This window comes from Polyodon spathula, chromosome 2 (assembly GCF_017654505.1).
Source record: "Polyodon spathula isolate WHYD16114869_AA chromosome 2, ASM1765450v1, whole genome shotgun sequence".
Lineage (NCBI taxonomy): Eukaryota > Metazoa > Chordata > Actinopteri > Acipenseriformes > Polyodontidae > Polyodon > Polyodon spathula.
The window spans coordinates 98,344,949-98,369,781 of NC_054535.1; the positions used below are offsets into that span (position 1 = coordinate 98,344,949).

At 41.0% G+C, this 24,833-nt stretch overlaps 1 protein-coding gene across 6 annotated transcripts in view; it reads left to right on the forward strand.

The window, feature by feature from the left end:
* LOC121304841 (nipped-B-like protein) overlaps positions 1 to 24,833 on the forward strand; it is a 65,703-nt gene that overhangs the window by 12,852 nt on the left and 28,018 nt on the right. For 4 of the 6 annotated variants that reach the window (XM_041236254.1, XM_041236276.1, XM_041236268.1 and 1 more), the window contains 14 exons: positions 378 to 1,031; positions 2,074 to 3,561; positions 11,697 to 11,879; positions 16,903 to 17,094; positions 17,257 to 17,328; positions 17,443 to 17,532; positions 17,861 to 17,964; positions 19,230 to 19,316; positions 19,745 to 19,973; positions 22,890 to 23,041; positions 23,257 to 23,337; positions 23,536 to 23,636; positions 24,294 to 24,429; positions 24,666 to 24,748. In XM_041236254.1, coding sequence (XP_041092188.1) covers positions 378 to 1,031; positions 2,074 to 3,561; positions 11,697 to 11,879; positions 16,903 to 17,094; positions 17,257 to 17,328; positions 17,443 to 17,532; positions 17,861 to 17,964; positions 19,230 to 19,316; positions 19,745 to 19,973; positions 22,890 to 23,041; positions 23,257 to 23,337; positions 23,536 to 23,636; positions 24,294 to 24,429; positions 24,666 to 24,748 — 3,652 coding nt within the window. The remainder of the gene's footprint in view (positions 1 to 377; positions 1,032 to 2,073; positions 3,562 to 11,696; positions 11,880 to 16,902; positions 17,095 to 17,256; positions 17,329 to 17,442; positions 17,533 to 17,860; positions 17,965 to 19,229; positions 19,317 to 19,744; positions 19,974 to 22,889; positions 23,042 to 23,256; positions 23,338 to 23,535; positions 23,637 to 24,293; positions 24,430 to 24,665; positions 24,749 to 24,833) is intronic. The other 2 variants (XM_041236261.1, XM_041236283.1) reach the window with 1 other exon arrangement.

The window sequence follows — 24,833 nt, forward strand, 5'->3', positions numbered from 1 at the left end:
TAATATAACTGTCACACACATGCTCGTTCACTGTGTTGCACTTTTGAATCATTAGTTTCGTAAAGTAACAATATTCATCCCCTGTCCTGATTTTGTTATATTTTTTATAACTAGCAAAACCTGTGGTAGCACAAGCATTGTCAAAATCACTTTTTTCTGCCTGATGACTCACATTGGAGACAATACCAGTAACATATCATCTGCTTAATTTTTCCAGAAGCTCTCATTTGGGGTCTGTGCTTCCCTGTAACATTTTTTTACCACCATATCAGGAGAGTTTGATTGGATTTTTGTTAATTGATAAGAATTATTTATTTTCAGCTGGAGTTATGGGGAAATTCCAGTAAGGCTAAAAACTAAACTTTTTGCTTTTCCAGCAGGATCCAGGCCACCCCTTATCTTACAGTCTCCACCTCCATATGCTTCGCCAAGAGATGGCCCACCAGACATCCTACTAGACTCTCCAGACAGAAAGAAAAAGCAGAAGAAAATGAAAATGAGCAAAGAAGAAAAAGAGCAGGCAGATAAGGCTGCAATGTACGACATAATTAGCTCTCCGTCTAAAGACTCGACAAAGCTTACTTTAAGACTTTCACGTGTGAAATCATCAGAAATGGACCCACAGGAAGATTTGCTTCCTGGCATGGAAATCGGTACTGATCCTGAGGGTGACTTGGCATATAACAACATGCCATGTATGGGCCAGCCCCCCAAACCGCCAGTAGCTCCCCAGGATTTGCACCGGTCCCTCAATGTTGCTGCACAGTGTCTGTCACAGAATGAGCAGGCCGCCTTTCTGCAGGCACAGCAGGTGCCTGTTTTACAGCAGAACTCTTCGGTGGTATCGGCCAAACAGCCACAGCCTCCCATACTGCAACCCCAAGGTGCTCCTCCACAGCAGGGAGCCACGCAGCCCCTGTCAGTGACCCCCTACGATGAGGTGGAAATGGACGCTTTGGCAGAGATCGAGAGGATAGAGCGGGAGTCAGCCATCGAGAGAGAGCGCTGTTCAAAAGAAGTGCAGGATAAAGGTGCCTACTGTACTTACCAAAAGACAAAAAAACTATTTTTTTTGTTGTTTTTTTTTAGTCTTTTCCTCAACAGCAATATTTTTGCAAAAAAATATAGCTTGTTAATAGCATCCAGCTACTGCAAACACAACCACATTTAGTGGCACACTGTCACAGACGTTCTAAGGAGTATTGATTGTATTTACTAATGTGATATCCTAGTTAGTATTTGACAGACATCAACTGTTTTGCTGAAAAGTCCAACAACCTTAGGGAAATAAGTTTTGTGAATTTGGTGCACCCAAGGTATCATCTGAGAGGCTATATCATATAGCCCACACATTACTGTGTTCAGGCCAGGAAAAAACATCTCATGTGTTTGATCTCAATGTTCATTCTAGTGTTCAACATACATATGTATCATTCTGATACAGTTAAGTAAGCTGTTTGCAATTTCAAAAACCGATAGCGCAATAGATCTGAAGAGAAATGTTTTAGTAAGGTGCTGCTGTTTTTTTTCTCTCCAAGTAGTTCTTTCTGAGGTGCATGATGCCCTTCAGTGTAGTGTGATTGTTTTTGTTGTTTTCCAGATGGATCTAGCCGTTGTATTTTAGGGTATCTATACGTTGGACATTTTTTCACTCCCAGAATTGTTTGTTTCTTTGCATTATTGATTTTTTCTTTAATTTTTTTAGCACTGTGCTCTGTGGATTTGTATGTCTGTCTTGATTTAACTGTTGCCAAAAATCCAATTGTACTTTATGGGGAAAAAAAATATCCTTAATCCAGTCCAGTCTTTCAGCAACCTGGCAACCATACAATGTCATATTTCACTAAGGCAATATAAATATTTTATTTTGCTAAGCTTCTACCTGATTATCACTGACATTTTACTAAGCTCCTACACCTGATGAATTAAACATGAGCTTTAGGTTTTTTGCATATATACCTATATGTTTAATGCTATTCCTAACAAGAAGAAATGATCATTAACAAAACACAATACCACAGCTCATTTAAAGTTTATTCTTTTATAAATGTACTTCTCTATATCTATTTGCAGACAAACCTTTAAAGAAACGGAAACAGGACTCTTACCCACAGGAGCCTGGAGCTGGAGGCACTGCCGGTGCTACAGGTGCCAGTGTTGGAGGAGGGTGCAGTGCTGGGAACAAAGCTGCTCCTCAGGAGGCCAGCGCAGCAGGGAATGGTTCTAGCCGACCAGCCCTGATGGTGAGCATCGACCTCCAGCAGGCGGGGCGGACAGACTCGCAGGGTCTCCCAGACCCCACTCTCCCAGACCCCACTCTCCCTGTGCCTCTAGACGAGGGACAGAAACAGACTGAGGACCCCCGAGGGTTGTCCATTGCCATTGCTGCTGTTGCTGCTCCTGGGGAAGGTTCCATCAGCACTCGACAAGAAGACACAGCTGGTGTCCTCAAGCCCAAACCTGAGAACCGCCCCGAAACTCCCAGGAGGAAGTCAGATGGCGAGGTTCAGAAAGCATCTGACGGGCGGCCTGAGGTCATTAAACACAGGCCTGAGACCCCCAAGCAGAAAGGAGGAGAAAGCAAACCTGAAACTCCTAAGCATAAAGGTGAAATCAGACCGGAGACCCCCAAGCAGAAAGGAGAGGGCCGACCGGAGACCCCCAAACACAGACACGACAACAGACGGGACTCCTCTGCCAAACCTCCCAGTTCTGAAAAAAGGCCAGAGGTCTCCAAACATAGACACGACGGCAAAACTGACTCTATCAAAGTCGAAACTGGAGGACGGGGATCAGAGACACCCAGGCAGAGACCTGATGGGCGTCCTGCCTCCTCTTCTACTTCAGAGAATCCCAGACGAGACCAGGATGGCCACAAGCAGAGATCAGAGGACCGTGGTGATGCTGAGAGGCATAGAGGAGACCCCTCCAGGATAAGGCGGCCTGACACCCCAAAGTCCTCCAGCAGGGGCGAGTATGACTCCAAACATGGTGTCAAATCGGCAGGCTCCCGGGACAGGGAGAGAGAGAGAGACAGAGAAAAGAAACACAGGCCCGAATCAGGTGAGTCCAGGGAGAGGCCTGATAGCCCTCGGGTGAAACAAGAGCCCCGCGGAGACTCTAGCAGCAAATCTCGGCTCGACAGACCTGGGTTTAAATCCCCCAGCAGCAAGGAGGATCGGCGGTCAGACGGGAGCAAAAATAGACCGGATGGCCACAAGCAGCAGCAGCAGCAGCCTGACAGCAAGCCAGATTTTCCCAGCTACCTGCTAGGGGGCAAGTCGGGGGCACTGAAAAACTTTGTAATTCCCAAAATCAAACGGGACAAGGATGGTAATATCACTCAGGATTTGAAAAGGACACAGTCAAGAGAAGAGAATAAGGTCAAGATAGAGAAGATGAGCTTGGTGGAGGATTTAAACAAAGGATCTAAGCCAGTGGTTGTCCTGCAAAAATTAACTTTTGATGAGGTTCAGAAATTCATAAAGGAGAAGGAGGATAGGAATGCAAGGAGTTCGAGCAAATCTGGCAAGAACACACCATCCTTAAAATCGGGTAAAGGTAAGGCTGTTTTGCTTATTTATGTTCGTTACTACCAGTGTGTTGAGTTGAGCTTTAGTTGATCATGTAGGATTTGTGGTAAACGGCAAGAAAGAAATAAGCTAATACCTTGTCTGAGTAATTCAGTCTCTTTGAAATTGTCTTGGGGGGGGGGTGACTTCATTTTTTATTTCTCTTTACTGATTTCACCGCATTAACAAAATTTACAAATGGGCTTGCTTAACAGCAGTCTCCAGAGGCATATTTGGTGATTTTTGGTAATTAGCAGCAGCTTTAAGGTTGCCATTGCCCACCTTCTAACAAGCTCATTCACACAATCGGAGACAATGGAAAGAACGCAGAAGGCTGATCGCTTCTTTCAGTACCATTTAAATAAGATTCAGGAGTGCAAGGTTAGCTCTAAACGGTGTCTGTGAAATCTAGTCATTTTGAGTTTGTCTTAATATTTGATACACAGCCTCATGCTATTTTACTTGCTGTACAGAAGGAATTAACTGTTTTTCTGCCACATTGTTTTAGCCTCTGACCATTTTTCAGCACATAGATATTGTCTTTTTTAATGATCTAAAGAGCAGTTAAAGATGTTATTAGATGCACTGCTGTTAAGATCATAAAATAGAACCCAGTGTATATACAGTTGTTTCCTGTGATTCATTGTCAAGTTCCATTAGTGATGTTCTCCAGTAAAAAAAGAAAAATACAAGCCATACAGGCCAGATTTGTGGAGTGCTTGGGATATTGTTGTCACATGCACATGTTGACCAGTCTTGGCCATAAAAGCCTGTAGCTCTTGCAAAGTTGTCATTGGCCTCTTGGTAGCCTCTCTGATCAGTCTCCTTCTTGCTCGGTCATCCAGTTTGGAGGGATGGTCTGATCTAGGCAGGGTCTTGGTGGTGCCACACACCTTCCACTATTTAATAATCATCTTGACCATGCTCCAAGGGATATTCAAGGCCTTTTTGATATTGTTTTTTATACCCATCCCGATCTGTGCCTTTCAACAACTTTGTTCCGGAGTTCTTTTGAAGCGCCTTAGTGCTCATGGTTGAGTCTTTGCTTTGAAATGCACTACCCAGCAGAGGGAATCTACAGGAACTGCTTAATTTATCCTGAAATCATGTGAATCACTACAATTTAACACAGGTGGAGGCCACTTGTTGTGTGTTTTGAAGACTATTTGTTACATGTGAGCTAATTTAGGATTGCTATTACAAGGGGGGTTGACACTTATCCAACCAAGCTATTTCAGTTTTTATTGTTTTTCTACGCATTTCTAGAATATTGTTTTCACTTGGAAGTTGTGGGGTAGGATGCTTAGATAAGTGAAAAAAATATATATTTTAATGCATTTTAATTCCGGGCTACAAGGCAACAAAAGGTGAAAATTTTGAAAGGGGGTGTAGAATTTCTATAGGCACTGTATGTCTGTTCAGGACCATTATGGCTGCAGTGCCCTTTCAGCTACAGCAGCTAGAGACACCTGTATTAGGAAGTGTATGGATCCATGGTTAAGTCACATCAGCGGGAAAAAAACAACAAACAACACTGCACTTCAAGCACATGGATTTCTACCATGCATAATAACGCCATGTCAGAAAAGAGTCCAGAAAAATGTTTACGGTAATTAAAAGCTGTTTTCTTTCAGGTTTAAAAAAAAAAAAAAAAGGTACACTGTAACTATTTAATGTTTCAGTTGCCTTTAACCCTTTTATTTAAATGTCCTTATTTTTACCACAACACATTTTTTTTTTAAGTTCATCTGTAAATGTAACCCAGTTACTTGGCAACACGTAGGAACTAGAGTTTAATTTGTTAAACTGAGGAGAATGAATGCTATAAAATTGTCCCCCTCTAGAAAAACTCAATTCCACGATCGTGGGGGAAAAAAACATGGAATTAGCCCCCACTTGCAGAATTTTCAATGCATAGCAAAAAACTGAACATTTTCAGTGGTACCTACTGCTGTCAAGTGTCGTTAGAGTAGCGCATAAACACTGTCTGTAGCGTAGTGAGAAGTGTGTCAGGATTCAGTGCAAGCATCACCAGGAAGAAATTTTTTATATATGCAAATAAGTACAATTTATAAAATGGCTGGAATAAATTGGATGTCGTGATTGGCTAAGCAATAAACGTGCAATAAGAATTGTCTTTTGCAAAGCTAGGGGCAAATCACCTCTGAAGATCAATCAGTTTCTGTTGATTTATTTTCGTTAATCATTTTGACCATGGAGATAGTTCCTGTAAAGCCCAGGACTGCAGAATCTAAAATCGGGGGGGGGGGGGGGGGGGGGGGGGGGGAATAGTTGTCTTGGGTCTTAACAACTAAGGGACAGCATATGACAAAAAAAAAAAACCTTAGTTCATATTGTAATGAACCATAGTTCCCGCAGGCAGGAGTTTCTCACAGGCTGAGATGGGACGCTAACCCGGGACCTTCCACTCTAAAGCATAGTGCAGATACCGCTGTACAAAAGAGCCGGCTCCCTTGCAGGAGCGTATTTTGGGCTTATGTCTTTTCAGATTGCGTCACCTACAAGCCCTGACCCCTACCCCCATGCAGAGTTTTATGAAGGGTGGTCAACACAGCTTTAATTTGGTAGTATTTTGATAACAACCAATGCTGGAAGAGTTACTTTTAACAAGTTTTTAAAACTTCTTAAAACCTTTGGTCCAACTGTCGTTAACTGTAGGGGAATAAAAATGTAGCTTCTGTAACTCTGCTAAACCGATGTCCATATTCTGTTATTTCGTTACATTTTTTAAGCTGTTGCTCCGCAGCACTGTGATTAATATAACCATGAAAGGCTGTTTTTTATTATGACTGACAAAAGAAAAAAAAAACAATCGCTTCTGTACATCCCTGTGTAATGTGTATACACATAGCATGGCATTTAAAAAAAAATGCATATGATAGATAAATGGCTTCTGCCAATAAATAAATAAAATATATCGTATTACTGTATCTTGTATGTTCTCAACTCTGTAACTGGTTGTATCGTTGCTTTGAAGCTCATTCAGTAAACTGTGAAAGCAGCCTTTTTCCTGTCGTGTAAGAGCCATTTCTTAACCTGAATGCTGTTTCGCTGGCATTTTGTGTTTTTCTTCATCTTCTAACAAATGAATTAATAGTACACTTATGGCTAGGACTGGGATTTAGTCACTGTGGTTGCGGGTGTCATGGATTCCGTGACTTTTAGTAGTGTCCGCGATGTTTGCTGATGTGTGTGACTTGCGGGGATGTTAGTAAATTGTGTTCAATCTGTATGTGATTTTATTGGAAAGTGTTTCTCATTAACATCAAATTTCACATTTAAAAAAAATGCATTTATCGTTTATTAATTCGAATAAATGATTACATATTTTGAACTAGCTCCAACACTGTACTTCCTGTCTTTTTTTGAAGAACAAAAAATTCTGAATCAAACTAAGCTCTTTGATTAAGTACTTCGTGAAAGTTATGTTAACAGTTCATACATTCAGTGTGTCTGTGTGTGTGTGTGTGTGTACTATACTAACTGCCAGCATTTGCTGCGGGACATATATTGAAAAGTTTCCTCTTTTTAATTGAAATTATTGTTCCACTTGTTGTTTAATTGTTGTATGGTTGCACTTAATTTAATGTACATGTCTCTTGCCAGCCCAAAACCCTCTTTGTGTGATCCTCGTGTGTATTTCTCGTCCCCAGTGTGTTACTCTTGCTATCTGTAACCCTTTCCCCTGTATGCGTCTTTATTCTCTGCTTAGTTCAGCGCTTATAAATGCTACTGTTAGTTAGTAGTCATCGCTGCAGAGCAAATAAAAAAGCAACAAATTGAAATTCCATTTGTTTGTCTCTTCCTTCTTTGCTGAACCTCTGCGCAACAACGCCGCAATATGCTTTTATTAAAGTCAGTTATTTTATTAAATTTTTTATCCCCATGATTTTATTCTCCATCTGTCATTTTCTCAGTGATTTTGAACTCATTGACCTTGACTGCTCCGTGATTTATGTCCACGTTTTCTGTGACAAACTCCTAGCCCTACTTATAGCCTTTTTTTGTTTAATGGCTGCCATTTCAAACTGTTAATTTACTGTTAATTCCAGAACCATGTGAAATAGTTCTTAAATATGATTGGCTATTGCTTAGATTAAAGACAATTTGTATCGAATGTGAGTTGCCTCTTCATTGTGTCGTGCAACAAGTCAAATCCCCAGCGGTGACGTCACAGGCAACACATTGCTAAAATTTATGTTGCCAGCGCATTGACTCGTCTAACAAGTCCGTATTATATAGCAAAAATCTAGTTTCCCCTCCGTGGAATGGCGTCCATGTGTTGCTAGGGAGAACGTCAACCTCTGAAGCAGACTCTGCATCTACCTACTGACAGCCATAGATATGACTGCAGGGGGTTGCGAGGATCTCCGTTTCTTTCCCTTCCCAGGCCCTGACCCCACTCCCTGCTCCTCCCACCACCACGCTGTGAAAAATTCCTGGTGAGAACCCTGCAGGGGGCGGGGTAGGTGGGAGAAGGTGAGCTCAATCACATGCAGATTCAGTGCGTCAGAGCTGAGTGGAGCAGAGAAGTTCTGTGCTTAATGTTGTTCAGATGTTTTAACCAGCATGGGTATTTCCGGCCCACATACAGAGTGCTGTTATTGGCATTAAACTTTTGGCAATAGTTTTTGGTTGTGCGGCGACATCCTTAGTCATCACTACACACATTATGAGTGCAATTTACACATCTTATCTGAATGCTGTCCATTGCAAGTTATTTTTTTTTGTTTTATTCTCTGCATGTCCTTACTTTGTGTCTGTGACCTCTAACACCACCTCATGTACTTTTAGCTGTACTTCTCATCAAAGCAAGGAGGTCAAGGAACTGTCTCCATCTTACACTGATAACACTTATAACTTTGCATGCCAATAAACAAACATGTTGCACAACCTTCTGCTGAACTCTACTTCTCTTAAACATGTATGAATGTATAAAAACGAATAGTGAGGGTTCAGTTCAGTTGGATATTAAACCCTACCCGAAATGTGATACTTCATTCCATTACAGGATGTTGTCTGAATGTTATTCAGGTTTGGAAGGAGGTGGTTAGGGTTAGGTTTTTTTTTTTTTAAAGAAAGCAACAAGTAACTTTGTAGGTGAGAAGCTGAGACTAGGGGTGCACTAATAATCGGTAGCCTATCGCCATGGCACAGATATAAGGAATAAAAAACACAATCGGCTGTCAGCAGTTTTTATTATTTTAGCCAGTAATGTACACCAATATTCGTGCTTCAATTTCTTCCAGCACAGAATTGAATGTTTGGTCATGCACGCTTACTAATGACGCAAGAACACTGAGATTCTCATTTTTTCTCAAATATTTCTCAAGAGCGGTGTTTGGATTATTATTTTTTTTTTAATATATCTGAAGACAGCAATAGGATAGCGAGTTGTGTGCAGAAAAGCAGACTTGATGCTGCATTAAATCCAACGATGAACTATGAGTAGAATATTATTATAAAAAAGGTTATTTAGGTTGAATCCTAAATAACACTGATGGTTTAAGTTGTTGTTATTATTACACAATATACTTCAAAATTACCTTTTGTATTTTGTGTTTGTCTTCCTTAATCTGTATTGGCTGCTGATGTATTCAGCGGCATTTTGAATTGATTACTGTACCATATTTTAGCCGTAAGTTTGACTGAATTTTGTAACCAGATATTTTTATAACGTCTTTTTGTTTCTGATTAAGTGAACAATTTAAGTAGTGCTGCATTTAAGCAGTGCATGGTTAAAATAAGAGTTTAACGAACATTGTTGTAGTTGACATTGTGCAGGCTACATTTTTCTTTTTGTCGATGTTATAATACGCAATGTTTGACAGTAAGTGGCTATAAAAGTTAATGTCACATTATGTATTTTTTTTCTACAGAAGTGTTTTTCTAGTACAAATGCAAAGTATTATTTTTGTGTGACTGTTGAAAAACAAATATATAATTGCTGTCAAGTACACAATATAATACTATGTTATTCTTTGTATTCATTTTCTGAAGTAAAAATAATAAGTAAACAATGCCTGTTCATTCTTGTCATAAATACAACAAGTAAACTATCTGTTTATTTAACATTTATAATTGTAAGAGGCTTTATAGGCCCCTGTGTCTTATTCTAGTAGTTTACAGTAGCTTACCTGCACTGTCTGTTATTATCAGTATCGGTCGATATGGGTAGATAACCATCGGCTATTGGTGTTGGCCAAGAAAATCTTTCAGTGCACCGCTAGCTGAGACATTTTTTTTGTGGAAAGTTTTTCAGTTTTTATTATTGTGGTTTTACCCAAAGGTCAATTTCCCAGTTTGTTTTCCAAATTTGTTTTAAATACCGTATTTGGAATCCTCATGCAGTTTCATTAAACTGATATGTTGGGGTCATCAAAATATTTGGCTTAAATTATTTTCCCAAAAAAATGAACATTTGTAAATTTTGGCTTTTTTCATTGTATTAAAAAATGTAAAAAAATAAAATAAAAATACATTAAACATTAATACTCATTTCCAGATACATTGATTGGGTTTCTGCATCTGCCTTCCCCACATTCTGAACCCCGATAAAGTCTTTGTGGACAACACTGTTGACAGCATACTCACGTAGCATTTCACTGCGTCACTAATAGAACTATCTGTAGAACCGTACGAGATAACCGACAGATATTTAGCAGTTGCCATTCAGGTTAACTACGCTGGACGCTGGGTCCTCACAATGGCGTGTATACACCCCTGTGTCTGTTTATTGGGCATTTTTAAAATAAGAAATACATCATTGAAAAATGAAACATAATTTGAGGAAATAGCCATTTTTATAATATAATATCATCTTTATTTTTACATAGCACCTTTTCATTGTGGTCCACCATCACAAAGAGCTAGGTAGGCTGTGAAATGTGCATTATATGCAGTCACTTACAGTAGACATTGATTTTAACATCTCATCTGCAGGATGGAGCACAGGGAGGTTAAGTGACTTGCTCAGGGTCACACAGTGTTGTCAATCAGTGGTAGAGGTAGGATTTGAACAGGTGACCTTCTGGTTACAAGCCTTGGACTTTAACCACTGGAGCACACTGCATTAATACTGTTATACTATTTTGATGTAAAAAAAAGTACATTGTGTTTATATCGAAAGTTCACACTTAAACCATGGCGATGAATAAATGAATAGCGTAAGTAGTCACACGGACAAAATTCAACAAAACCCTAACGCATTTGCATATCTCAAAATAATGCAAAATACGGCATGACAAGATGAAGCAAGATTTCAGTTATAAGTCACTCTTTTGTAAGTACTGAGAATGTTTGTTCACCACTGCTACACCCTGGTTGAAATTAGACTTGTCCTACATATTTTAAACGCAAACCTGTGAATGTGAGTATATCTGTATGCTTTTTTTTTAAGCACTCGCCCACAGGACTACTGAGACACAGACATTAACTAGTCCTCATCAGTTTTAATTTGCCTCCGGTGAGCGTTAGTTTCTCTCCCTGGATTGGATTTCATTTATTTTTGCCTGCAACAATCACATTTGATGTAAATCGGGGTTATGGTTAACCTGTTGTGTGATTTCTCATGGAATTTACCAAATTGTACACTAAATGCAATAAACTGGTTGATAGTTGACTGCTTGATAGTATGGAATTCACAGCACAATTTATGCACCAACTCAAACGGTAAAGAATGTAATACAAGCATTTAGAAGTTACAACATTACTGTAACATTTAGTTAGCACTGTGCAGTTTGTTTCACAGACCCTGAAGACAGCCAATCTTGTATTATCCTGTGTTGGCAAGGACCAACATTAGTGCTAATTATGATCTATAAAACTATCTTATATACATGAAATTAAATTGCTATATATTTGCTTTGTTATTACTTAAGCATGTACTGTATACATGCAGTGGTTCATGTATTTTAAGTTTAGGTTAATTGTAGCGCCAATGGCAAAGATTTAGCACAATAGTAGTAAATATCCCTGCTACAGTAGTAATGTATCTGAATTAGTGCTTGTCCATAGAACGTTGTAATTTCAGTGTAGCCTACCTATTGATACTTCACTGGGTGAGTGACTTGTTTTAATACAGACCTGTTTGTTTGACTACAGGTGGAATAGACCAGTCTGTGTTGAAGGACTTGCCCCCTGAGCTGCTTGCAGAGATCGAGTCTACCATGCCTTTGTGTGAACGGGTAAAGATGAACAAGCGAAAACGTGCTACTGTCAATGAGAAACCAAAATATGCCGAGGTCAGCTCTGATGATGATAGTAACAGCGAAGAGGCCTTCGAGTGTAAGTAAAACAGTATTCCCTTTGAAGTACGAAATGTATCCATTACATAATGGGTTTACTTTGTTTACCTGACAGTTCTGAGACTTGCCAAAGCTGTCACGCAGCGACTGGCAACGTCATCACGCTAGTGTCTGACTCCACGATGACAGTTGAACAGCGCCATTTTCTTTTCAGCCTGATTCGAGCAAGCTGCAGAGAGATTTATCGTTTTAAACGGTTTCATCGAAAGCTAAGATTTTGTTTTTAAAAAAGCATATATAATTTGATTGTATGCTTCTTTGCAGAATTAATTGCTGAATTATTTTATAATTTAAGATTTTTTGTCCCAGAGGTTTTGAGTGTGGTTTATGAGTCCGTACGCGTACTTGTGGCAAGCCGGGAGCCTGCACTTCCCCCCGCGGATCATTTCACCCTTCTCTCTGTGTCACAGTTCACACCGGCTGGAGGAGATATCTGAGGAGATTTTTCAAGCTATCTGGGCTCAGATAGCCTTTTATTAGTACTACATAGTGTGGGCTCAGGCTAGTTTGGGCACTTGTGTATTGTGTATAGTATATATTTTGTACAGTATCTGTTGTTACTGGATTATTTGTATATCGGTAAGAACTGCCTGTGTGCTGCTTTCTCCGCTGTTTCTTTTCCAGGTGCACAATGTGATTTACTGATTTTTCTTCAGCTAGCAGCATTTTCTGGAATCAGATTGTGTTTGCTGACTCACGCTCCTGTACGAGCACTCTGGTGCTCAGCTGGCCGGCTACAACGATCGATCCACTGGCAGGAGCCTTCCGATTGGAGAGCTGTTCATGCTGCAGTGGTGGGCAGCTTTTAGTACCACGCTGTGAAGGCTTTTTAGCTCAGGCTATCAAGTGGGCACAGACAGGCTCTGCTGCGGTACCCCTGCTTTTGTTGCCAGTGGTTTGTGCGGTTGCTGCCAGCCTTGGCTGATAACACATTGGTTGCCCGTACATTGCACCGAGCTGGCTGCACCAGCAGCTCTGGCCGGTGCACCACACCGAGCCGCTGCCGCACCAGCACCGACCGGTACCAAACCATCCTGTGCAGTGTTCACCAGTACCGCCTGTGCACTGCACCAGGTTGCAACAACCTCAGTACCGCCCATGCACCGGTTACTGCATTGAGTCAATGTTCCGATTAATCATGTCTCGGTTCCACCAGTGCACGGAGTGCAATACAAACACCCCGCCAGAGGACCAGCATACACTTTGTTTGTCCTGTCGTGGGACTGAGTATTCGTCTGAAGCCATGAAGGATTGCTCTTTTGCAAGTTCTGCTCTGCCCTAATGAGACGCTCAGTTGAGATGCGGCAGACGCACCTGATTAAAGGAGACACTCATCCCGGCTCAAAGGTCACACTGTCCTTCTGTGGAGTAGAGAGGCTCTTCACACCCTGCACATACCTCTGCTTCGCACAGGTGCCGCTTCAAGGGTAGAAGTTCCTCTTCATCATCGCCCTCTTCCTTTCCACCCCTTCGCAATTGAAAGAAGGAGCAGCCTTCATGGGCCCCGTCCTCTGAAGGTTTCAAAGAGCAGATGGACAGAATGTGGCAGGCGATCGCTGTGAAGCAGTCTTTGTTGACAAGCCTGTTAAATATGCACGTTGTTCCATCTGCCCCCTTGCTTCAGTTCCACTGATAGAACAGCAGGTTGAGGACGTAACTGTCTGGCAGCAGGATAACTCTGTGTCTCTTACAGCCTCAGAGGAGCCTAATGAGGACATGGAGCAGGAACTGGAACTTTGGCCTCAGACTGAGGACACAGAGTCAGAAACTTTTTCAGTTCTCCTTCCCTTTCCTGGAGAACTCACAGCCCTGTTAAAGTGTGCCACCACAGCGCGACAGGTGCGCTGGCCTGAGCAGAGCGAGTGCAGGAGGTCGATATTTGATCGACCCTCGGCTCCGGCTATGGAGACCCCTGGTCCGGCTGTCCATCTGGACTTTCTGCATGAGGTCCAGTCCTCATAGGGTCACCCTGCGACAGCCCTGGCTGTTTCGCGGTTGGCTGACCTATTGTAGAAGATGCACGAGGCCACTCCCCCCCTGGTGGAGCCATTGATCGCCGCTTTAGTTCAGGCTCCTCATTTGCTAGTCCTGACTCAGGACGTGTCCTACCTGAATAAGCAAAGCAAGGTCACTGAGACCATGCTCAGAAAGGCTTATTTGGCAGAGTCCCTCGCCACATGCATGGGTAACATTACTAGCACCCTTGTGACATACCAGGCTACACTGCTGCAGGTGCTGAACCACAGATCCTCCCAGCGCACGCTGGAGGAGCGGCACCTAGTGACAGATCACCTCTTAGAGCTGTTCAAATTTAATGGACAGACACTGAGCAGAGACCTTGTGGCTTTGATCATTTAGGCAAGCTCGGTCTTATGGTAAACGTACCAAAAAGCCAGCTAGTGCCATACCAGGTTATCACCTACCTGGGAATCCACTTGAACTCAAGCAATATGATCGCCACTTTGCCAGAGTTCACAAGTTCTCGTCCTTCCTAGAGCTTTTTCAGCTTGGCAAGAGACTGAAGGTGTCCGCCTTCCAGCAGCTCCTGGGCCTGATAGCAGCAGCTTCCCATATATTTCCTCTGGGTCTCCTCCTAATGCGCCCCCTCCAACTTTATTCAGTCACAATGTTTTTCAGCTTGTGGTGAGCTCCAATCGCTTACTTACAGTAACGGATCACTGCGTGGGTGACCCTATCTTGGTGGAAACAACTGACCCATCTGTGCCTGGGAGTGGCTCTGGGTACTGTTACCAGGAGGGAGGTCATCACCACCGACACCCCTGGCGCAGGCTGGGGTGCGATATGGAATGGGTGAGGAGTGCAGGGCGCATGTCAACCCCCCTGGTTGGGCTACCACATCAATGTCCTCAAACTGCAAGATGTGCATCTGACTTGCAGCATTTTTCTCGGGAGATTGTGTTGATCTGGACAGACAGCACAGTGGTGGCTTATGTAAATCACCTAAGGCAGCCTGCAGTCACCCCACCTCCTTAGAGTAGCCAGAAAACTACTGTTTTGGGCACATGACAAAATTTTATCTCGGAGCAGTTCATCTGCCAGGAGCTATGAATGGGGCAGCAAACCTCATATTAAGGAAGCTTCCCTGCGGAATGGAATGGAGACTTCACCCCGATATGGTGAACATGATTTGGGACAGATTCGGGAGAGCAGAGATAGCTCTGTAAGTCTCCCTGGAATCCCCTCTGGTTCTCCATTCAGGAAAGCAAGGCTCTGATAGGTGTAGACACCATGGCCCACAAGTGGCATAGGGCTGTACTGTACACCTTCCCACCGATAGCAGTGCTACCGATGTGTCTGGAGAAGATCAGACGAGCCCGGGCCAGGGTGCTCTTAGTAGCCCCTTTCTGGCCCAGGAGGACTTCCGTTTTCGGCGCTGTTGCAATTACTGTGTGACCACCCCTGGCAGCTGCCTCTCTGCTGCGACCTGCTCAGTCAGGCACGAGGGACCCTGTGGTACCCCGACCCATCAGGCATATAGCTCTGGGTCTGGCCACACCTGCATTGCATTGATTCCTGTTATGTAAAAAAAATAATAATATTGAAAAAAAATAAAAATCTATATCGTGGCAGCCTTACTGTCTGACCCTCTGATTTTGTCATTCTGCAAGTAATGCACTTTGCAAAGGTTTAGGTATAATTACCCATTATGTAATGGATACATTTCGTACTTGAAAGGGAAATCATAACCCTGGTTCCCTGAAATAGAAATGTATCCATTACAATATTCGCTTGCTGTGTACATTGCACGCAGCAGGCTGAAGAATAAAAAAATTGACTGGCGCTGTTCACCTGTCATCATGGGGTCTAGTGCCTTCCAGGAGGGGCGGAGACTGGCGTAATGACGTTGCCGGTCACTGCGTCACAGCTTTGGTAAATCTCTGAATTTTCAGGTAAACAAAGTTAACCCATTATGTAATGGATACATTTCTATTTCAGGGAACCAGGGTTATGATGATAATGATTCATGGATTCTTATAGAATATTAAACAGAGTAGTAAACCGCTAAGTTTAAGTATTGCATACAGAAACATTATTTATGGAACATAATTTCTCCATAAAGTGCCCTACCAAAACAGAAATGCTGTTTCTGCTGCTTGGTTTGATAGTAGTTTTCTTTAGAGAGAGACTTCCTAGTACATTGAACGGTAAGTGTGACAGAGGAACCAGTATCAGTTTTAAATTGCAATTGCAATTTAACCACCCAGCTGCTTATCCTGCAATTTCGACATGGAGCGCAAGCAAGTCCAAATTTGTCACTCCCTTAAGAGTAGCGTGCAGGCGTTTCTCTGTGCATCTGCAAAGTTTCTCATGTCTTTGACGTGCTACACTAAATCAATAAGCAGACTATATACTGCTATAGTCTGCAGTTTTGTTTTTCACAGGTAGATGGCAGCAGTCCCTAAGAAATGTGTTGGACAGGCTGGCCCATCCTTAGATAAGCACAGCTGGGAATAAAAAATGGACGCTTGCTACAAAGAATGAGATGAGGGGATTTTTTTCTTTATTGGTGTTGTCAGGATTGGTATTGGTCAAAAAAACTGATATATTCTACTTACGCTTTACAGATAATAATGCATACAACAGCGATAGACACCTGTACCTGAAACTGTAGAAGATACAGTATGTGACGTGATTTGAAAATTTGCAACTCAAGTTTTCTGATGTATATATGCTGAAGACGTTAGCATTGATGAGAGTTTGAAGGGCGTCTGCTTTGAAATCTATCACACAAAAAAATATTTCTAAAAAGTGATATGACTGCACAATGACTTATTGCCGCACTGTTAAGATATATGACATTTGTGGCAGGTTACAAGGTAATAATGGAACTCAAGTCAGAGTCCGAGATCAGAGGTTGAGGCAATAATTGAAAGAGGGAGTTCCATTATTACTGAGAACTCCCTACTGAAATACCATTAAAACAAATATTTAGTTTTTGAACAACAGCAATCTCAACTGATGTGATTTTACACTTTCTCTAGCTGCTCGAAAGAAACACAAGAAAGATCGGGATAAGGCCTGGGAGAGTGAGGAGGTACGTGAGAGACGGGGCTCGGGCGACCACAGGAAGAGCAGTCATTCACACGAGGGCAGGAGGAGCTCAGGCAGCCGGTACCGAGAACGCAGCCCTGAGGACTCGGAGAGCGACACTCCGCCTCCTAGTCTCAGTGACAGTGAGTTTACTTATTTAACGTTCACCCTAATTTGTCAGTGGTCTCCACCTCATTTTAAAGGCATTTATTTAATCCAAATATACATACATAAAATGAGTTATTGCCTTGTGCTTGTTTGAAAACTTTAAATTTGTTAACAAGGTTTCTGCAACTTATTTTCAGTTGCCAAAAGGTTGAAGAAAAAAGAAAAACAGAAAAAGAGAAAAGCATATGAACCTAAACTTACACCTGAAGGTATTCTTTTGTTTTATTTTTACAGTAATTTTTTGGACCTGTGATTAACCAATTATGCCCTTACTTTTAGGTTGTCTGAAATTGATGTCATCTTGCATTTTTCTCCTCATCTAGAAATGATGGATTCATCAACGTTTAAGAGGTTCTCGGCCAGTGTTGATAATATTTTGGAGAACCTGGAAGATATGGATTTCACAGCTTTGGGTAAGAATTAAACAGTAGTTGGGTATAAAATATCCTATGTTCAATTCAGATATTTTATGTCAATGTCTTTTTAAATTGGACTCCCTTTACCCTAATATCTTACTGCCTTCTATGTTTATTATGCAAAACATTTTTTATACATCAGCTTGGCTTTGAAAATGTCTATTGTTTAACTATTCTGTGTAAGGGTCCAGACAGTTTTACCGTAAACTAAGTGTTTGCTTAAGTATTGCAGACTGTAAAATAGTTGTAAAATGTCAGTAGTAATACCCTGAAATCTGAACAGCATTGCTTCATCTTATGCAAAATCACTTCCTTTTTCCTGTAGCGGATGATGATGAAATTCCGCAGGAGTTACTGTTGGGCAAACACCAGCTCCACGAACTGGGCAGCGAGTCTGCAAAAATTAAAGCGATGGGAATTACATGCAGGGTATGTAACACTTATGTCAGGTGCAGAGAGTGAAAAATTTTACAAATGTCTATTATAGCAAAGCGTTAATTATTTAGTACATACTATGTGTGTAGTAACTTATTGCAGTGTTTGGCAGCAGTTTTTCCTAGCAGAGTCACAGTGACGGACTACTAAATGTTGTTGTTTGTTTTTGTTTTGTTTTGTATTTTTTAATTTGGAATTGCCAATTATTTCTTATTTTTTCAATTTGAAATGTCCAATTATTTATTATTTCAACCCGGCTCACCGCTGCCACCCAGCGCTGACTCGGGAGTAAGAGTGACGAAGACGGACACATGCGTCCTCCGAAATGTGTGCCGTCAGCCGTCTGCTTCTTTTCGCTCTGCGGGCCCGCCATGGAACCACCTCAGAGCAACGGCGTCGGAGGACAACGCAGCTCTGGGTAGCTTATAAGCAGCCCCGCAGGTGCCCGGCCAGTCTACAGGGGTCGCTAGTGCGCAGTAAGCCAAGGAGACCCTGGTCGACCTAGACCCTCCACACCTGGGTGGCGCTCGGCCAATTGTGCACTGCTTCCTGAAAACTCCCGTCTCTGGACAGTAGTGGAATAGGCTGGAACCAGCAACCTCCAGGCTATAGGGCACATCCACGTGGCTCGCCTTTACCGGATGCGCCACTCAGGAACCCTAGGTCACTAAATGTTTTACCAGTCACAAAACGTCATCGTCAGTCGTCTGACATCTGTCCACTCTTAAAGCAATACACAAACTTAGTTATGGAGAAAAAATAGGCCTATGAGAGAGTTAAAAAATAAATAATTTATTTCACTTGTCAGCCTTATTTAGTTGTTGAAATATTCTTATTTTTTAATATTCATATTTCACCTCAATTTCAGATTCAAATATTTTGAACAATAGTTAGCGTAACTGAAAACTACAGGTATAAAATCAGCTTTAATTGAAGCATTTCGTATTGAAAAGATAGGAGGATGTGAAAACTTACATAAGGCTAGACAAAAAATAAACTACACCTGCTTTATGCTTTCATTTCAACGAACACATGAGGCATAGTCAGTCATAACCATGGATGAAAACTAAATAAACTAAGCTTGAATCAGCCCATCGGTTACTTGTTTTGTTAATAAGCATGGGCGCCAAGGTAGGAACTCGCTCATTCGATTGCCTGTGCCTTTAAAAGGCATAGTCTAGGCGCAAGTATTTTTGTGTGCGCAAGAGTGAGATTAACAAGTGGGTTGTATCAAACTTTTTAATTATTTTTATTTGCAGCTTCCTTCAGAAAAACTGGTCAAAGTTTTAAATATTTTGGAGAAGAATATACAGGATGGCGCAAAACTTTCTACACTGATCAACCATGTAAGTTTGATCTGCGTTACTGTATTTTGTTTAACATCCTAAGTGTGTCAGGACTAGGCCTCTTTAATAGGGGCTTTGTAGTTTATATTCATGTCTTTACAACAGACTGTCAGCCTCTTAACATAGTAAGAAATTAATACACTGAAAGGTTAGACAAGTTGGTGCTGGTGTACACCTGTGTATTACACCCAACATTCTTGCAACAGGCGCTGACATGTTGTAGGGGGTAAAAGTAGGGACTTGGAATGTAATTGTATCTGGAAACAGAATAATAGTTATACAATGCCATAAGAGTTAAGTTATTCCTAGCAGATTTGTAAATAATTCACGGTGTCTATCTGTAATGCATTCTATTCATTTTATAAGATGTTTGAACAAGATTAAAGGAAAACAAATGTATGGTGTTATAATTGTGTACTTGCTCTCAGGACAACGACACTGAGGAAGAGGAAAGGCTTTGGAGAGATCTCATAATGGAGAGAGTAACAAAATCCGCGGATGCTTGTCTCACAGCTCTCAATATCATGACTTCTACCCACATGCCGAAAGCTGTGTATATTGAAGATGTGATAGAAAGGGTGCTCCAATACACTAAATTCCACTTGCAAAACACTCTGTATCCTCAGTATGATCCTGTTTACAGGGTGGATCATGGAGGTTGGTCATGTTTTTTTTGGTGGGATTTGTTATGATAATGAAAAAAATACTGTTTATAAGTTTTACTCTGCACTCAATATGTAAATTTGCTTATTGCACAATAAAAACAAAGATAACTTCAATTTGTGTATACATTCTTAAGAGTTCCATTTATATGTAAATTAGATACAGTGCCTATAGAAAGTCTACACCCCTTTCAAAATTTTTACCTTTTGTTGCCTTATAGACTGGAATTAAAATGCTTTTTTTTTTCATTTATCTACACATCCTACCCCACAACTTCCAAGTGAAAAAAATATTCTAGAAATTTGTAGAAAATTAATTAAAAATAAAAACTGAAATAGCTTGGTTGGATAAGTGTCCACTCCTCTTGTAATAGCAATCCTAAAGTAGCTCAGGTGTAACCAATCGCCTTCAAAATCACGCACCAAGTTAAGTGGTCTCCACCTATGGTAAATTGTAGTACTTCACATGATTTCAGGATAAATTAAGCAGTTCCTGTAGGTTCCCTCTGCTGGGTAGTGCATTTCAAAGCAAAGACTCAACCATGAGTACTAAGGCGCTTTCAAAAGAAGTCTGGGACAAAGGTGTTGAAAGGCACAGTTCAGGGGATTGGTATAAAAAAATATCAAAGGCCTTGAATATCCCTTGGAGCACGGTCAAGATGATTATTAAGAAGTGGAAGGTGTATGGCACCACCAAGACCCTGCCTAGATAAGGCCATCCCTCCAAACTGGATGACCGAGCAAGAAGGAGACTGATCAGAGAGGCTACCAAGAGGCCAATGACAACTTTGCAAGAGCTACAGGCTTTTATGGCCAAGACTGGTCAAAATGTGCATGTGACAACAATATCACAAGCACTCCACAAATCTGGCCTGTATGGTAGGGTGTCAAGAAGGAAGCCATTGCTCAAGAAAGCCCACCTTGAATGAAGTATGCAAAAAAAACCTTGGGAGATTCTGTAGCCATATGGCAAAAAGTTTTGTGGTCTGACGAAACTAAAATGGAATTTTTTGGCAAAATGCAAAGCATTATGTTTGGTGCAAACCCAACACAAGCGCATCACCCAAAGAACACCATCCCTACTGTGAAGCATGGTGGTGGCAGCATCATGGGGATGTTTCTCATCGGCAGCGACTGGGGCACAGGATAGAAGGGAAAATGAATGGAGCAAAGGCAAGAGAAGTCCTTGAGGAAAACCTGCTGCCCTCCGCAGGAAAGCTGAAACTGGGATGGAAGTTCACCTTTCAGCATGGCAACGACCCAAAGCACACAGCCAAAGCTACACTGGAGTGGCTAAGGAACAAAAAGGTAAATGTCCTTGAGTGGCCCAGTCAGAGCCCCGACCAAAATCCAATCGAAAATTTGTGGCATGACTTGAAGATTGCTGTCCATCAACGCTCCCCAAGGAACTTGACAGAGCTTGAACAGAGAAGAATGGTCAAATATTGCCAAATCTAGGTGTGCAAAGTTGGTAGAGACCTATCCCAACAGATTCACAACTGTAATTGCTGCCAAAGGTGCTTCCACAAAGTATTAACTCGGGGGTGGAGACTTATCCAATTATAATCTTTTCAGTTTTGTATTTTTAATATAATTTTTTTTTCTCAATAAAAACTTTTTTCCCCTTAAGTGTGGAGTATGGTGTGTACAGTACCATGAAAAAGTATTTGCCCCCTGTCTGATTTTCAGCATTTTTGCACATTTTTCACATTGAATTTGGTCAGATCTTTTTGTGGGTTGTAGTAGTATACAGTGGGAGTCTGAGAGAAAAAAATGACTCCAAAGTTTGTTGCTTCTTTCATCTGTTTGGTGTGCAAGGTAATCAAACATGCAATCTTCAGGTGTGAAAAAGTTATTGCGTCCCTAGTTAACTCAACCCAATTAAAGGGATAATCAGGGTTAGCTGTTGAATACTTTGGTTAACAGTCAGGCCTGACTTGGGCCAGCCCTGCCCAATATAAATCTGACTAACTTTGGCCCTTACCTTCAGAGTGAAGTTGTCAGCACACAGGTTCTAGAGAGGCACATCACGCCACGATCAAAATAAATTCCTGAAGAGCTGTTGATGCCTGTCAGTCTGGAAAGGGTTACAAAGCCATTTCTAAGGCTCTGGGGCTCCACCAAACCACAGTCAGAGCCATATTGTCCAAATGGAGAAAGTTTGGGACAGTAGTGAATCTTCCCAGGAGTGGCCGTCCTGCCAAAATCTGAAGCTGAGGCGCAGCTGGGTCAAGACAAAGATCCGAAACACACAAGCATGTCTAGAACAGAATGGTTGATGAACAAGAAATTTAAAGTTTTGGAATGGCCTAGTCAAAGTCCAGACCTAACCCCATTGAGCTCTTGTGGCAGGACCTAAAATGAGCAGTGTATGCTTAAATACCCACAAAGTTGAAGCAGTTCTGCATGAAGGAGTGGGCCAGAATTCCTCCACGGTGCTGTGAGAGACTGATCAATAACTACAGGAAGCGTTTGGTTGCAGTTATTGCTGCTAAAGGTGGCGTAACCAGTTATTGAGTCTAAGGGGGCAATTACTTTTTCACATAGTGGAATTGGGTATTGCATAACTTTCTTTAATAAATAAATTAAATAAGTATCAGAATTTTGTGTTATTTGTTCACTCAGTCCCTTTTATCTAATATTAGATTTTGGTTGAAGATTTGATAACATTCAGTGTAAAAAATATGCAGAAAATCAGACAGGAGGCAAATACTTTTTCACGGTACTGTATATAAGTGAAAAAAAAAAAAAAAAAAAAAAAAAAAAAAAACTACTCATTTAAATGCATGAAACTCTGAGGCACTGACCCAACAAAATGTGAAAAAAAGTTCAAGGGGGTGTAGACTTTCTATAGGAACTGTATGTGCTAAGCATGCTGCTAATGAGATTTGTGTATTATTTTTTCAAATAGGTGGTTTGTTGAGTTCCAGAGCAAAGCGGGCAAAGTGTTCCACCCACAAACAGAGAGCAATCGTGATGCTGTACAATAAAGTGTGTGATATTGTAAGCAATATGTCAGAACTGCTGGAGATACAGTTGCTCACTGATACAACCATCCTACAGGTAAGAACCAAATCCTTATTTGAACAAGGTTTCAGATGATGGTGCTATTTTTCACCGTTTGACATCGTCAGTTTTCATATTGTATTGACACTGACAGGTTGTGGTTCTGTTTTTTTAAAAAGTTAAGCAACATGGCAATTATAATAAAAAATTTAATGCCAAATGACAACATAAATGTTTTCATTTTTCATATTTTCTTTTTTTCCCATATGTAGGTTTCATCAATGGGAATTACACCATTTTTCGTAGAAGGTGTCAGTGAGCTGCAGTTGTGTGCCATCAAGTTGGTGACTGCTGTAAGTAGCACATCTACTTATTCAGAACACCCATTCACAATTAATGTATTAAATGTTTGTAGTGGGCAAAATCATCAGAGTTCTCATTTGCTGTACAACTGTTTTACAAAAAATGATCAATGCTTGAGGACTGATTTTTAAGCTCCACCTTTGTACACCATTTTTGGATAATTCATTTTGCAACATTTACCAAAACAGGTGTTCTCACGCTATGAGAAGCATAGGCAGTTAATATTGGAGGAGATATTCACATCACTGGCAAGGCTGCCGACGAGTAAGCGAAGTCTGAGGAACTTCAGGTAAGCATTCCTACAAATGCCCAAAGATCTGTAAAACTCTAAATGTGTATATATGGTCATGCACGTAGAAGACTGCTCAACACTTCAGTAACAGGATAAATTGCATTGTTTTGGAAGATCCCTCATATTTAAGTGATACTGGCACTTAAATCAACCCTTACAAGCTGCAGAATGGACAGTATGTAGTTTAACAATTTAGGCATCAAAGCCTTTACAGAATGGTCTAATAACTGAATAATTGGCTGGAGCATGGAGATGTGAAAAGGTTGTTGGAGTAAAGGTGTAAGAGATGAGAAATGTCAAGAGGGAGCAATTAGATAATGAGAGAAAAAGTTGTGAAATGTAGGATTTGAGCCATTGATTAGTTTTGCATAATAAAAGGTCAAAGGGTGGGTAGTTTAGTGTAGAGTAAGAGACCAAGGAAATGTAATTTGCTGAAGAAAAAACGGCTATTATTTCTGACAGCTGTGATGATATTAGGCATTCAAGTATTTGAATACAAGGGGTTGTATCAGGTTGTATCTGGAGGTGACATTTGGCTCACTGACTGAAGTGGTTGTCAAAGAAATCAGGAGCTAACTTCACCTGGCTTTTTTTTTTTTGCTTTGCCTTTTTTTTCTGTTCATCACGTTAAACACTTACATTTTGTTTCATCAGGCTGAATAGCAGTGACACTGACGGAGAGCCTATGTATATACAGATGGTAACTGCTCTAGTTCTGCAGCTTATTCAATGTGTGGTTCACCTGCCATCAGACAAGGATTCTAATGCTGATGATGAGTATGGTAAAAAGGTAAAATGCTGCTTATTCATTCTGCACATACATGCCATATTTTTTATTGTTATAAAAAATACTATTTAAGATTTTTTTGTAAATGTAATGTAATCGGTGTAGCATATTTCTCTGAGTTATGTATAGCTTGAAGATGTATAACTGTTCAAGAGAGTTATAACTATCGGTCAAATATTGCATTTGTATCAAATGTTTGGGAAAAGTACCATTTAGAAAATGTGTTTGATATTTTGCAGGTTGATCAGGATGTTCTAATTACAAATTCTTATGAAACTGCAATGAGGACAGCACAGAACTTTCTTTCAGTCTTTCTAAAAAAGTAAGAATTGTATTACTTTAATGTATGAAGTACCAGTATTTAATGTTTTACATTTTTAAGTATGTTATGAGGGAGGGTGAACAGG